The 16,636-nt window shown below is 34.4% G+C and overlaps 1 protein-coding gene across 8 annotated transcripts in view; it reads left to right on the top strand.

Annotated features, from left to right (window-relative positions):
- Positions 1-16,636, top strand: part of POSTN (periostin) — a 36,114-nt gene that overhangs the window by 2,730 nt on the left and 16,748 nt on the right. For all 8 annotated transcript variants that reach the window (XM_086713253.1, XM_086713264.1, XM_086713271.1 and 5 more), the window contains exons 3-12: positions 3,715-3,779; positions 5,543-5,700; positions 8,318-8,482; positions 9,382-9,528; positions 10,025-10,166; positions 11,293-11,505; positions 12,086-12,220; positions 13,382-13,530; positions 14,634-14,770; positions 16,456-16,586. In XM_086713253.1, the coding sequence (XP_086569379.1) occupies positions 3,715-3,779; positions 5,543-5,700; positions 8,318-8,482; positions 9,382-9,528; positions 10,025-10,166; positions 11,293-11,505; positions 12,086-12,220; positions 13,382-13,530; positions 14,634-14,770; positions 16,456-16,586 (1,442 nt within the window). The remainder of the gene's footprint in view (positions 1-3,714; positions 3,780-5,542; positions 5,701-8,317; positions 8,483-9,381; positions 9,529-10,024; positions 10,167-11,292; positions 11,506-12,085; positions 12,221-13,381; positions 13,531-14,633; positions 14,771-16,455; positions 16,587-16,636) is intronic.

Genomic DNA, 16,636 nt, shown 5'->3' on the forward strand with positions numbered 1-16,636 from the left:
GTAGAATGATTTGATGATTGTGAAATCGCTAAGTAACTCACAATATCGATTGTCCTTAAGTGTAAAGTACTTTAACAAATGGATATATGTGGGTGGGAAAGGGGGTTGTAACCAGATCCCTACCTAAAATACATAAGATTATCTTTATTTCCAGATAAAAATCACATATTCAATGTATATAACCTTAGCTGGACTCTACTTCCCCATGGTAACTAAGTCTAGGACACCACAGGAGTTTGCTGCCTCTTCCTATTCATTTGCTTAATAGAGTTTCTTACTGATTTGATAGAGTTACTTTTTGGCCTGGATCTAATTCCTACTTGTTTGCAGACATCTGCTAGATTTGTGAGTCATTCACACAATTACAATGCAAGTCAGTGATTGCAATGATCTTGGCCATAATGCAGGCTGGGCCCCAGCTGGGAACTCCAAAACTCTGGATTCTCCTTCCTTTGTTCACATTCTTGGTTACCATGAGGCATATTTGGAATGCACACCAACTACATAAGAAAGGACCTGCTGTCTGAAATATTCAGGGGATATCTTTACTGCATTCTTCCTGAAAGTTAGGAAAGTATGATGTAATCTCACTTTAACCATCTAAACATGGTTAGAGATGCCAAGGCTTGTGCAAAGGTCATGCCAACATTCTTTCTTGCTCTCCATTAAAAAAAAAAAAGAAAATCCTGTTTCGAAGCCTGGCTTTTTATCAGAAACGTAACAGTGTCTCCTTTGTTATACCATATTAGCTTTTTTCCCCCAAGTAGCTTCATTTTCACAACCACATTTACATTTGTGCTCTGAAATAAATATAAATGCTAGCTGCTAGTTTCAAATAATCAAATAAATCAATAACATTGACAAGAGGAATGTCTGTTTTGCCATCTGCTTGCAGCTGCTAAAATTTCCAGAGGCATCTTTAGGACTCTTTGTATCAGTTGACAGAAATGCTTGTCTTCTCATTGAACAGTTGCTTTGCAGATTTGAAGGAAATAATTGGGCAGGTCTAATGATAAACATGAATTTCCTAAGTTTAAGATATTTTCCAAAATATATATTGGCTGCATAATACAGTGTTTTGTAGTCTTCCTTTCAGCTTCCATTTTCATGAGATTTTTAGATACTATTCAGAAAATGAGGATAGATTTTCCATTTCAGAGATGTGCACAGTTATGATTCTTTTTTACTCTTGTTTCATTCTACCAACCATGTGAGAGATTTAAGTTTTGTATAGAATAAATGATCTCCTGAAAAAACCTACTTTTTTGTTTTTAAAATATCAACTCACATAACCATATTGTTCAACTATCAGTTTAAATTGCAACTGATTATTTTGGAATTTTGTTCCATCTGGTGAACTGTCTATGGTAAGGCTAATCTTTGGTTCATATTAGCAAGTGTTATAGAAATTTTTGTTACTTTAACAATTTCCTCTTCTATTCACTATTTTACGTCAAGTCCTGTACTATCAATATTGGACCAATAAATATGTGTCTCAGTTTTTTAATCATGTATAATATATGCTAAAGCTAACGTGGAAACATTCTGAATCAGTCCTTTGGCATCCAAGTATTCAAATTTATTTATATGGGGATGTTAGTGAATAAATTATTTCAGAGGCCATGCTAGGAATTGCCTAAGGTTCCCATATAGTTTCCATATGTTTCTAATACCAACTATTCTTGAAATTATTTTGAAATTGAAGAACAATTTGAAATTGGCATTCCCCACTTAAATTTGTCCATGTCTTATCTGTCAACTATCTTTAAGTTAATATTCCATGCCAGAAACATTTCTTTCATTCGTGTTTCATATTTTACTGCATATATGGGTATGAATAAATAATGTTACATTGTACTTTTTAAATTGACATCAAGAAAATAGAGAAATAGGATTCTTTTTTTTTTATTATTATTATTTTTAACATTTATTTATTTTTGGGACAGAGAGAGACAGAGCATGAACGGGGGAGGGGCCGAGAGAGAGGTAGACACAGAATCTGAAACAGGCTCCAGGCTCTGAGCCATCAGCCCAGAGCCCGATGCGGGGCTCGAATTCACGAACCGCGAGATCGTGACCTGAGCTGAAGTCTGACGCTTAACCGACTGAGCCACCCAGGCACCCCTGAGAAATAGGATTCTAAGATGACAAACAGGGCCACAAATCATGGATAATCACTTAATGGACCTGGCTTCAATTTGAAAAGCTTATTTACTTTTTAAGCTATATAAGATAATTTCTTATATCATTAATATTCTCCTTTTTTCTTTTATTGTAATTTCTATCATTCTAAGAAAATATGACCTTTCTCTTAAATATATTCTTTCATTTACTCATACTTCTTGAGTACAATTATCACAACTAGAAAAAAGCCAAAATAAAATATCTGAACTAGTTAATGCATGCTTAATTACTAAATTGCAAGATAACCAGCTTATAAGTAATTATTTTAAATTGCATGACATGGAATTTATCAATTAAAAATTACAAAATGGTCTATATCTCCTCTTCAGTGATAATATTCCATTTCCAATTTTTGTTTTGTGCATTCACCTTCATATTTCTATTGAGAGGAAACAGAGAATTATGTAAAATTTTAATTAAAAATATTACTGGGTGCCTGGGTGGCTCAGTCAGTTGAGTGTCTGACTTTGGCTCAGTTCATAATCTCACGGTTCGTGAGTTCGAGCCCCATGTCCGCTTGGTGCTCACAGCTCACAGCTCACAGAGCCTGGAGCCTGCTTCCGATTCTCTCTCTCTCTCTCTCTCTGCTCCTCCCCCACTCGTGCTCTGTTTCTCACTCTCTCTCAAAAATAATAATAAATAAAAATATTTTAAAAAATATATTACCTATGCTAGAATCTGAAGAACACCAGAAAATGTCAAATGGAATTTGATAAAATGAAGATCAGGATAATATTTTTAATAAAGTAAAAAATAAAAGAAATTAGATAGATGATTTCAGGTTACTATTTTCCCACAAAATATAGTAATTTATACAAAGTTGATTTGGATACATCTTTGCTGAATTTTCTGGTTTGTTGCCTTAATTATGCCTTATATAATTTAATAGACTTTGTTAACTATGAACAGAATAGCATTTTCTTGGATATTGTATTGTCTTTGAAAACAATACAATACATTGGACTAAATAAATTAAGGACTGTATTTAGTATGATCAAACTAATTACTGGCAATTCAAATGTAAAATAGCATTATTTTAATTAGCAGTAGAATAGCTTTCATTGATTGAAAGGGGTTAATATATTTCCTGATGTTTCTAGTTTCTAATAACCTTATACTAATAAACATTTCTGACCATTTATAGTTTACGAAATGATTCCCAACGCATCATTTTATTCGAGACTCACAACTAGCTTGTGAGTAGGTGTCAGGGATACTATATCCATGTTAAATAGTTGGAGAAACTGACACTTGAATTTGTTAAATTACTTGCTCAAAGTCACACATCCACCAAGTATAGAACTGGGAACCATAAACCCCATTTTTCTGCCTCAAGATCCTGGAACTTTTCTATAATGCCATGACGTTGTATAGAGAAATCAAAGTAATGTAAACAACTTGATATCAGGAAATAAACAATTCTAGAGTCTCAAAAATCATCACAGTAAGTGGTATGTTTCTGCTAAGATTATAACAAAATGAATTCTATGTAGTTCCCCATTTTAATATTAATTTTCTTCTGACCTACAGGACAGTGTTATATGAATGTTGCCCTGGTTATATGAGAATGGAAGGAATGAAAGGCTGCCCAGCAGGTAAAATTTCAATTACTGAAATAAATGAGGAGCTTGTCTTGTGTGAAGAAAGAGATTTGAGGTAGCTTAGCCTGTAGAGAACCCAATTTTGTGTATGAGTGCATGTGCGTGTGTGTGTATGTGTGTGCATTTAGCACCATAATAAATCCAAGATAAACCACCAATATCTTTGTGTTAATCATGAATTTGTCATGGTGATAAAGTATTAAAACCTACTGCTCATGCACTGAATGTTAGACCAAACAATAGGAGCTTGGTCGTAACTTCAAATTAGTTCAATTTTCCTTCAAGAATGAAAATCCTCTCTACAAAATCCTTGTCTTTGAATTTGTTTACAAACATGGAGTGGACTAGTTGGAAAGGCATAATCTCTAATTGAACAGCTCTGATCTTATAACGTCCCTCATATTGAAAGCTGGTTTCCTATAACTGCCAACTGGAGAAAAAAGTTAATCTATTTCCTCTTTGAAACAACTTTGAAAAAACGTTCATATATTTAATACCAATCATCACATACTTCCTCCACTATCCTCCTTTCCCCAATAGACTCTTCTCTTCTCTGGGCTAAGCATCCCCAGTTCTTCTAATATAACATAAACTTTGGAGCTGTCACCATCATGGACACCAACACATAAAAAGCCTCTAGTCCAGTCATCTTTTTTCTGAATCTGATCCCAGACTGGTGTCTGCAATCTATGTGGGTCCCAGCATCTGAGAGAATATCATCAAGACAAATTCTTCACTTTTGGGGGCCCCTGAACTTTGGTTACTATCATTGGTAACCACATGCTATCATCAGCTCCTAATGAATTTATGATCAGTTAAAAATTGATTACAGTTCTTTCTATCGAGTTGGGTATTTCTCTAGGATTTGTTTTTCAACTTCAAGTCTGGCCTGACTATGAATACTATCAAGTCAGCTCTTTTTCTAGGATTTATATTTTCAGCTTGGGCGTAAAGATATACATGGAACTCTGTTACATTTAACTTGTTAATCTTGACTCATTTTCCTCATCCTTTTGGGGTCTTTGAAATTCTGATTTTATAATTTGATTATTAATTGTGTCACCCAGTCTTGATATATTCACAAATGTAATAACCACTTCTCCTATGGTATTATTCAAATAAGATAGGGTCAAAAATGAATAAATAGGCTGTACCAACTTTCAGGTTGATATTCATATATTAATATTTCTTCTGAAGTTCAGGAAAAATACTCTGGAAGTGTTAGATACTTCCATCTATTTCCTTCCTGAAATTATGCTCAAAAGAAGCAGGTCTACGTATTTCTTTTAGAAATCCAAATCTGTAAAAATTAATAACCCAATACCTAACAATATTATACCATTTAAGAGCCTTAAGCCAACATAAAAGAAAATATTACCTTTGGCCATTCTTTTAGTGAGAAGTGAAGAGCATATTCTTCTGTTCAGTGAATCAGAAATATTTATTGATACTTATAATTGAACTATTATTGACATAAGAGGAGTCAAACCTACATAGAGTAAGTGTTATACCAAGATGATAATTTAAAATTCATTTTCCCTCAACATGAAAGATATATGAAATAATAGTTTTCAGTGGTGTTTTATCATCTAGCACTCCAGTGACAATCTTTGTATAAAACTGATCATTCATGCAGAGAATTTTATTGCTAAAATTTTCAGTTAAATGTATTGAGGAACTTAGTATAAAGTTCAAATGATTGTGAAATAATATTCTTGAAATATTATTCTAAGACCTTGATTTCTTGATTATTTCAGTTATGCCTATTGACCATGTTTACGGCACTCTGGGCATCGTGGGAGCCACCACAACACAACGCTATTCTGATGTCTCAAGACTGAGGGAAGAGATTGAAGGAAAGGGATCATTTACTTATTTTGCACCGAGTAATGAGGCTTGGGACAACTTGGATTCTGTAATTCACTATTTTTATTAATATAATTATTTTTATTGTAGTTATTGCATTTGAATGGATTTATTAACTTGGAAATTAATAGAAATTTTATATCTTTTTATAATAGATACATGAGGATACATAATAGGATGAGTTACTAAATGTAAGGAGTAAAGTATTTTAATACATCCATAAGTGGAATAACTTACCCAGTAGGTTCATAGACCAATTAAGAAAGGGAAAACCAAGAGTGGACTGAACTGGTGTTTGTCGTTATTCTATTTTACTCCTATCCTCTTTCTTTTTTGATGGGAAGAGATTTATTGAGTTTTAGATGACATATCAAATAGAACAGTAAGTTAAGAAGCCTAGTGGAATTTAAAATTTATTATAAAGGCATATTCTAGAGATGCAATTAATTACTTTTAATTATATGTAAATATATATGGCTGCTCAGACATTGACATATGTATATATGTGTAGGAATATTTAAATGAAATATTGTAAATAATGCATTTGATTTTCACATTTTTTGTGCATAATCTGCTTTATAATACACTAAATTTCTAATCTGTAAAATTAGTATGGAAATATATTTCTACTTTCTATTTGATATGAAGTTGAATTGATAATTACCACTAGAGTCAAATATTTAGTAAAACTTAGGCAGATTCCTCTAGATATTATCTTGCTACATTAACTGTATGTTTAATTGCTTGCGATATGGAACTCTCTCTTCTGGTTGTCTTTGACCTCATCTCTTAACCACCTTTCTGGTTCTTTTTGCTGACTCCTCTTCTTCCTTCCTTAAGAATGGGTCTTATTAAAGTCTCTACTAGGAATTAGACTCTGTTCTTTATATATACTTCTGATGACTTCAACTATGACTTTAGCATGTATAACCATGAAATCTTTTTCTGTAGTTGCTCTCCTTGGAAACCCAGGAGAGTATTTCTAATGTCCATTTTAATATCTCCCCTTAGATACACTGCTGCATCTTTAAACACAAAGGTATCTAAGAGAATGCTATTTTCTTTCTTCACATAAACATTTGCTTTTCTTCTGGCTTCCCCCAGTCTCCCCCCCATAATTGGGAGTATCAATCTTAGTATTCAGACTTGAAAATTGTTAGTCATCTTATTTCTGTTCTAATTCTTACAAACTATTATTAGTTACCTATATCTCAAGTTTCATCCTCCTAATTGATACCTCCTTTATGCTATGCATTATCACTATATTAACCTTCCTAAAGCCCAGTTTAAACATTATATTCCAATGCCACAAAATCTTCGGTGGCCCTTTGTTGCCAGTTTAGTTTATACTTTAGTCAGGCATTAAAGTCTTCCACATTATTGTCCCACATACTTTTCTAAAATTCTTTCTTAATATTATCTAAGAAAGATAAAAGTATGTGCTAACCAAACTGGACAACATCTGCTCTCCCAAATTTTACCCTGTGTCAGCAACTGGACTTAGAATGATCATCACCATTCTTACCCTGTCTACCCTTCAAGATCTATTACCAAGCCTTGAATAGCTGCTCTTCCTCATTTGACCCCTAGCAGCATTTTTTTCTCCTTCTATTCTTTATATTACTATGTTTATTTTTTTTAACATTTATTTATTTTCAAGAGACAGAGGGAGACAGAGTGTGAGTGGGGGAGGGGCAGAGAGAGAGGGAGACACAGAATCGTAAGCGGGCTCCAGGCTCTGAGCTGTCAGTGCAGAGCCCAATGTGGGGCTCGAACCCACTAACCATGAGATCATGACCTGAGCTGAAGTCAGACGCTTAACCAACTGAAGCAGGCGCCCCTTACTATGTTTATTTTTAACTGCCCCTATATCATAAGTACCTTAAAGATAGAGACTTTCCCATAGAGCCATATACAGTATCATGTAATATAGGATATACATATGTTACACATATATAGGATATATATTGGATTAAAAAAAAAGGTACAGTATGGTTGAATTCTTGAATTTGATATGAAATAAACATAACATCCTCGTTAAAATTTAAATGTTGTACAAAAATATAACGCCATTTTTGTTTTGTTTTGTTTACCATTTAAAATATTTCAAATGTGGGGCGCCTGGGTGGCGCAGTCGGTTAAGCGTCCGACTTCAGCCAGGTCACGATCTCGCCGTCTGTGAGTTCGAGCCCCGCGTCGGGCTCTGGGCTGATGGCTCGGAGCCTGGAGCCTGTTTCCGATTCTGTGTCTCCCTCTCTCTCTGCCCCTCCCCCATTCATGCTCTGTCTCTCTCTGTCCCAAAAATAAATAAACGTTGAAAAAAAAAATTTTTTTTTTAAAATAAAATATTTCAAATGTCTGATAATTTCATATTGCCCTAAGCCTTTAATTTACATCAAGTTTGTCTCCCCATCAATATCTTTATTTAAAAAAAATTTTTGTCACTACAAATGTCCAAGCACTCTATCAGATTCAGGAGCCTTAACTCAGTACCTGAATTTACAAAATTACTTAATCAATTGAAATAATATAATTTTAATTATGTTGATTTGATCATCTGGGAAATGCAATAAGAAAGTAACAAGAGAGTAAGAAATAGTGTGATTATAAGTATTTTAATGATGAACCTCAATAAAATAAACTTCTACTATTTCAATTTTTCCTAGGATATCCGTAGAGGTTTGGAGAGCAATGTAAATGTTGAATTATTGAATGCTTTACATAGCCACATGGTTAATAACAGAATGTTGACCAAGGACTTAAAAAATGGCATGATTATTCCCTCAATGTATAACAATTTGGGACTTTTCATTAACCATTATCCTAATGGGGTAAGTTTCCTTAATAAAAAGTACATTTCTGAGTAATAGCACCCTTAATTTTTTCTATACCTTTTTATAATGTTCACAGAAACAGTAAAATGTTAGTGACTGTAAGTACTATATTATGCCTTTTCCCCACATTTATAGCATGTAAATTTCTAATTCAGTGGCTGATTTCTACTAGAGAGTGATTGTGAGGAAGAAATTAAATTCACAGTTGACTGATAGCAGACTTAGATGTTCTTAATAAAGGAGATTTTACTAGTTGATGTGTTTTAAAAATAACAACCTAAGAAAAAATAGTAAATAAGAGTTTACAAAGAATAATCACAGAATAAGTATTCCTTTATTCATCCTCTACCTACTGTACTGATTTATGTTCTTGTGTATTTAGAGAAGAGTCTTTGTGGGAAACTTCCAGCAGAGTCATAGGCTCTTTCAACAAATTTCCAGGGATGAAAAGGGTCAACAGTGAGGCAATAATTAGGAAATCGCTGCAATAGAACTGATTATATTTGTTCAGTAATTATTTCTTTCTCTCAGAACTTATTTTAGGACCGATAGACTTTTTTTAATGTAACTCATTGATCTGCATTTGAAATAGTTTATGACTATGTCTATAAAGGGAAGAGAAGGAAAAAAAGCAATAACTCAAATGAAAAAAAATGCTTTTTTTGCCTTAGTTTCTAGATTTGTTGAGTGTAACTGGATAGGGTTTTCAACTGGTCCTATTTCCTCTTAGTTTCTTTTTTAGAACAATATATGTCTTCATCCTCAACATTTACATTTAGAATGTTGGTTCCTTCATGTTACATTTACTAGCAGAAATGAAAAATAATGGCCTTGCAGTCTCAGTGGTCAATGGATGGCTCTGATTTCTGCACTTGGATTTTCCCAAATAATTATAGGTTGTCACTGTTAACTGCGCTCGAATCATCCATGGGAACCAGATTGCAACAAATGGTGTTGTACATGTCATTGATCGTGTCCTTACGCAAATTGGTACCTCAATTCAAGACTTCATTGAAGCAGAAGATGAACTCTCATCTTTTAGAGTAAGTATAAGAAATAACAGCAGATTGCCTTGGACCATTGAAACATCTTTCTCTCTCAGCGTCTAACCATAAAATGCTATTTTAAAACTCTGGCAGAAATATAATAAATGTGTTTCTTGAAATGAAAAGACTTTTATTTTACACAGAAGAAATCATCTCCTATGACATCATCATATTTATTTGGACACGACAGATAAAGAATGGTTAGTTATGTGCCCATAGTGTATTTGGTGTATTTAGTATGTGTCCATCTCAGTTACATGTACTGCTGGATATTGCTACAGTCAAACAAGCATGGGCAGAATTCCCATTATTACAAAAAAAGTTGGAAAGGACATAGTTGGTTATGTCAAAAAATGTTTTAAAGATCTAGCAAGAACAAACTTCTATAGTTTTCTATAGAATCAGCTCCCTGCATCAGCCTAGGTGAAGTGTGTTGTCATTTGCCTTTGGATTTGCAGTGTGCAAGCCTCTAAAAAGCATGTTTGTGTTTCAGGCAGCTGCTATCACATCTGATATTCTGGAGGCCCTTGGAAGAGATGGTCACTTCACTCTCTTTGCTCCCACCAATGAGGCTTTTGAGAAGCTTCCACGAGGTGTCCTAGAAAGGATCATGGGAGACAAAGTGGCTTCTGAAGGTACTAAAAATGTCCTCCTCTTTGAGAACCCTCCCAGAATTCCAAGAAGAAAAGAGAAAAAAAAAAAAAAAAAGATTGAGTCATGCCAAGATTATCAGCTTTTATAAGCAAAGGCAAAGAAAAACTTTTGTTCATAAGGTGGACTCTAAAAATCTTAAAAGAAAACAAAGCCCTTGAAAGAGTAGGCAGAGTAATTAAATAATGAATTTAAAAGATAAGAATATCCTAAAGATCACATTCCTTTTGTACTGCTTTCAAGTAAATAAATAGCAGGCAATAAAAAGGATTTAGCCATTGTTGAAAATAAATATTAGATCATCAAATTTTAATATCATATATGTATTATGCGATGCTTTTCATTTTAAATTTATGCTAAAAGATATCATTGAGTTGAGAAAACTTCATGGTTCTCTTTGGCCATTACTTATTTGATACACAGAATTTGCCTTCTTTCTAATCTCCCTTTCTATTTTCAAATAGATTTTACATTGTGAGTAGTACATTTAACTTAGCCTCTCCCAAAATATATTTTGACTGATTTAAAATGAAAAACTTGGATGATGCAGATATGGATAGAATACAGTTGAGGCATTAAAATTCTTTCAGGTATCTTCCAAGAAATCATCTTCATTTTGTCTACTCTCCAGATGTTTTCTTTAGGGAATGATTTGTCTTACCCTACTAATCTCCCGCTACTAATGTCTTTACAAATTATATGTAGACATTCTGTTATGAGTGGCTAAGGCAAGAGGTTGCTTGGGCACTTAGGAACAGTTATCACAAATAAATACAGGCCTTTTGAAAGGAGCAACTCTTCTTTTTTTCACATCAGAAATTACTTTCTTATGACAGTGAAAAGTTTCTCTAACACATTTTCTAGTGCTACACAAATCATTTCACACAACTGACCTCTTCTTCCTACTGAGCTGAGCTATTTCTATTGTATAGTTAATGGAAGAAGCATTCCTAGAACATAAACAGAATTTTAAAATCTTCAGCCAATACCTAGGTCTTATATGTATTTTATTTTTTAGGAATAATTAGTTCCACAGTGAAACACATCTCTTAAGGGTTAAGTGCAGTTTCTCTTGATCTAAAAACTTGCTGTTTTTAATTTATTCTCCAGCCCTCATGAAGTACCACCTTTTGAACACCCTCCAGTGTTCTGAGGCAATTATGGGAGGAGCAGTCTTTGAGACTCTGGAAGGAAACACCATTGAGATAGGATGTGACGGTGACAGTATAACAGTAAATGGAATCAAAATGGTGAACAAAAAAGATATCGTGACAAATAATGGTGTTATCCATTTGATTGATCAGGTCCTAATTCCTGATTCTGGTGAGCAACAGTTTCATATTCTTCTACCTACTACTGTTTACCAATTATGATGCCTCAAGAATAAGTCTATGAAAAATGAATGTGTAGTATAAGGAATGGTATGTGAAGCACAGATACAAAATAGTGAACTGAGTACTAAAATAGGTAGCTTGTTAATCACAGGCATTCCATGCACGGAACATCAGCTTTCCAGAGTTTCTAACACTTAATAATTTATCAAGGTTCTCAAAGTACCATGGTTTTTCCTGAAAACAGAGGGAAAGATATAACCAAATGGTCAGCTTTGGATAAATGAAAGAACTATGGCATTCGCAACAGCAGAGAGAGGAGGAAGATGAGGAATAGAGAATTAAAGACAATGAAAAGTAAGAAGCCAGAAAGATATTTTCTTTTTGAAATTTTCTGTATCAACCCCAAAAAAGGGAATCTGGAACTATTACTAGGGAAGGGCAGACCATCTTATCACATTGTGATTGCAGTAAATAGCTTATAGAAAACAGCCAAGAATTGATTTACTGACTTCAGAATGATGATAATAACAATGATGACGTTGTTGGGATGGTGATGGTTTCCTTTACAGCTAAACAAGTTATTGAGCTGGCTGGAAATCAGCAAACCACTTTCACAGACCTTGTGGCCCAACTAGGCTTGGCATCTGCTTTGCGGCCAGATGGAGAATATACTTTGCTGGCCCCTGTGAATAATGCGTTTTCAGGTATGTACTGGATACTGTCATTCCTACTCTCCCACCACCCCCCCCCCAACCATCCTTCACCATGATTGTCTGCATTAAGGAATAATAGACATTCTACAAGGTGCTGATTATTACTTTATTGACTACACATCATTAGCACTACGTCGTCTCTGTTAAAATGTCCTTCATTTCAAAACGTTTCATTAGAATAGATAGTAGCCTACAGGGAGTGAAAGTTTTTGATAAAGGATGTTCAGTTATTCTATGACTCTAATCATGTTTCCAGCACACATAAGGTATGTATTAATAGACCTTAAGAAAAATAAATCTGATTTATTTAACACCAACATAATATTTAAGAAAAAATAAGTATATTTTCCATCTCAAAATTTGATGTGAGGTGTCAAATTATAAATAAATAAAAGCAAGAGTCTATTTATTATCACTTTCATATTATGATGTAAACTATTATTATAAGTATTTTATCTAAGAGCTGCTAATCAAGGATGGTGTTTAGATTAATGCAACCTGCCACTTTTTCCAGAAAAGCGATTTCATAAAGATGTATTTAAATTATAAGGCAAAATTGAGTAGTTAAAAAACAAGCATTATTTTTAAAATATTTTTTGAAATGCTAAATTGTGGTACATAGTGTTATTAACAAAAAATTCAAATTCCTAGAAATACTATTATTCCTCTTTGTAATAACTATATCCACATGTGTTGACATTAATCCACATTTAAGAGAGTGTATGTATTTTGATTTTCTCTTCAGAAGTAAATATAAATTTATAAATGATTCATCCATAGTCTTTCATGTGATTAATGTATATCAAATTCTTGGAAAAAATCTTGGCCAATATTAGAGCTTACCTTTCGCCAATGACCACACAACACTATGTAGCCCTTACAGAGGTGGAGTCCATCGTTTGGACTCCTCCGAATGATGTTATCAAATCAATGTTATCATCAAATGATATTCATTTGATGGAATATCTCACAGAGTTCCTAACTGGTGCATAGAATTCATAGCCTTGAGCAGTTAGTTGACTCATATACGTTTTAAGCGCAGAATCCACAATATGGATAGTATTAGGGATTTCCCATTTTCATGATTTTCTCTTACCAGGAGGAATTTTAATGCTTTCTAATTAATCCTTGTCCTCGTGAATTTATTTATAGATGATACTCTGAGCATGGATCAGCGGCTTCTTAAATTAATTCTGCAGAATCACATACTGAAAGTAAAAGTTGGGCTTAATGAGCTTTACAATGGACAAAAACTTGAAACCATTGGAGGCAAACAGCTCAGAGTCTTTGTCTATCGAACAGTAAGTAAATCAGGAAAATATAAGACATCCACATTGGCCTAAATGTCAAATGACATGTCCTTGTCTAAGAATGGTGTTATAATGAATGTTTCTAGAACTTTATTAATGTGGTTTTATAATAGTAAATATTCAGAGGAGGATCAAGGAACTGAGTAATGTATGAAAAGACTGTGAAGAAAGGACACAAAAAGTGCAATGTAATAATAAATCAGATAATTTGAGTTTGTTTCATTACAAATAACTTTATGTTCTAAGGCATTTATTATTTCAATTCTAGAAATCACTAAAAGTTCTCTAAAGCAAGCTTTTGATTTATGAAGTCTTGTGCAGTTTACAAGGTAACTTTTTATAGACACATAAAGATCTCTGATGTCTATAAAATGGCTCTGACATATTTTTTCTGAGGGAAAATTTCTAGAAAGTATTACTAATGAAGATTACAATTCAACTAGAAGTGCTGTTCAATTTCTGTCCAGGTAACAAATGCATCTACAGCTCAAAGGTTTCATAGGAAGTCAAGCATTACCTGATAGGGCGCACAGCAGCTGCTCACTATGGCTCCACAATTCCATGACACATATTTTACAGGCTGCAGAAAATGGGCTGCATATACATATATTTGTTCAAAAACACTACAAAATAAATTGATAGGGACTCGCAGTCAGGAAAATATAATAAATATTTGTGAAGATCACAAAAGGCACTGAAGTCAGGAATAAAGAAGGTCCTAAAGAGTTAAAGGGCAAAAGTTTCTTAAAGGGGGTGTGGAAGAATGGTTAGAACCTGGAGACGAATGATGAAAGATGTAGGCATGGAATTCTATGGAATTTTTGTGACTTCCTGATGAAACTATTTCCTGGTGAATTTTTGTTATTTCCTGATGATGATACATAGAGTAGCCTAGCTAGTAACTGACCGAATAAGAAGTGTGAGATCAGATTGTGCCAGACCATAAAAACAGAACTGAGATGCTGTTTCTTCCAGTCACAGAGGTCAGAAGACCTCTTAGAAGAGTCATTCCAGAAACTCAACTATGCAACTACTTCCACTTAGGACATCTCGATTAAGGAAATGTACAGCTGTGTCTTTCTTTTTTTTGCTAGGCTGTCTGCATTGAAAATTCATGCATGGTGAGAGGAAGCAAACAAGGAAGAAATGGTGCCATTCACATATTCCGAGAGATCATCAAACCAGCAGAGAAATCCCTCCATGAGAAACTAAAACAAGATAAACGCTTTAGGTAAGCCTATTAATTTCATTTATACACACACACACACACACACACGAGAGAGAGAGAGAGAGAGAGGGAGCAAGAATTATTAACATAGTTTTGTTTCATAGTATTCCAAAAGGCATTCAGTATTCAATAATACTGAACGTAGAATTTACAGTAAGAAGTCCATGCAAATGTTTTCAAAACTGAAATATGTTAACACTATTTTACTTCCTAGTTCACCATAATATGATTTGGTGAGTGAAACAATTTAATAGATTGACTTATTCCTTGCAAATTTTTTTTGTATTTAAGTTTTTAAATTTTTTTTAAATTTTTTTTAACGTTTATTTATTTTTGAGACAGAGAGACAGAGCATGAACGGGGGAGGGTCAGAGAGAGGGAGACACAGAATCTGAAACAGGCTCCAGGCTCTGAGCTGTCAGCCCAGAGCCCGATGCGGGGCTCGAACTCACGGACCACGAGATCATGACCTGAGCCGAAGTTGTCCGCTTAACCAACTGAGCCACCCAGGCGCCCCAAGTTTTTAAATGTTAAAATCATTAATAATTATTAATAATTAAAATAATAAATATTTCATTAATAAGTATTTTATTAATAAACATTAAATATTTAATTTTTAAAAATGATATTATATACTAGCCAAGACTAGTTTGTAGAATTTTTTTTTTTTTTAAATTTTTTTTTCAACGTTTTTATTTATTTTTGGGACAGAGAGAGACAGAGCATGAACGGGGGAGGGGCAAAGAGAGAGGGAGACACAGAATCGGAAACAGGCTCCAGGCTCTGAGCCATCAGCCCAGAGCCCGACGCGGGGCTCGAACTCCCGGACCGTGAGATCGTGACCTGGCTGAAGTCGGACGCTTAACTGACTGCGCCACCCAGGCGCCCCAAGTTTGTAGAATTTTAAATGAAAACTACATGCTTTTTGTTATAAAGTGTGACCTTATTAAGTTTTATAGGATAAAAACCACGTTTAGGAAATTAAACAAAAATTTTTTTAATGTTTATTGATTTTTGAGAGAGAGAGAGGGAGAGAGAAAGAGAACATGAATAGGGGAGGGGGAGAGAGAGAGAGGGAGACACAGAACTCGAAGCAGATTCCAGGCTCTGCACTGTCAGCACAGAGCCTGACATGAGCTCAAACCCACGAACTGTGAGATCATGACCTGAACCAAAGTTGGACGCTTAACTGACTGAGCCACTCAGGCACTCCCCAGTTTAGGAAATTTTAAAAACCATATGTATATATATATATATATATATATATATATATATATATTTTTTTTTTTTTTTTTTTTTTTTTTTTTGGGACAGAGAGAGACAGAGCATGAACGGGGGAGGGGCAGAGAGAGAGGGAGACATAGAATCGGAAACAGGCTCCAGGCTCCGAGCCATCAGCCCAGAGCCTGACGCGGGGCTCGAACTCACGGACCGCGAGATCGTGACCTGGCTGAAGTCGGACGCTTAACCGACTGCGCCACCCAGGCGCCCCAAACCATATGTATATTTAAATAATTTCCCCCTGATTAAAGTTTCTTAACAGGTGAACTGCATCTGAACTATGAAAATGTATGAACACTTTCTCATGCTTTCCAGAATATATGGATGCTATTTTATTCCATGCATTGTGGGTGAGCATACCTAAATCTAAATCTAACAGAATAAATATACATATCTTTCCTGCTTAGCATTTTCCTCAGCCTACTTGAAGCCGCAGACCTGAAAGAGCTCCTGACACAACCTGGAGATTGGACCTTATTTGTCCCAACCAATGATGCCTTTAAGGGAATGACAAATGAAGAAAAAGAAATTCTGATTCGTGAGTAAAAGTGGATACCAGATATTTGTCCTTTGTGTTCAGGATCTCAT

Source organism: Puma concolor, chromosome A1 (assembly GCF_028749965.1).
Source record: "Puma concolor isolate L17-30 chromosome A1, mPumCon1.1.hap2, whole genome shotgun sequence".
NCBI classification, from domain to species: domain Eukaryota; kingdom Metazoa; phylum Chordata; class Mammalia; order Carnivora; family Felidae; genus Puma; species Puma concolor.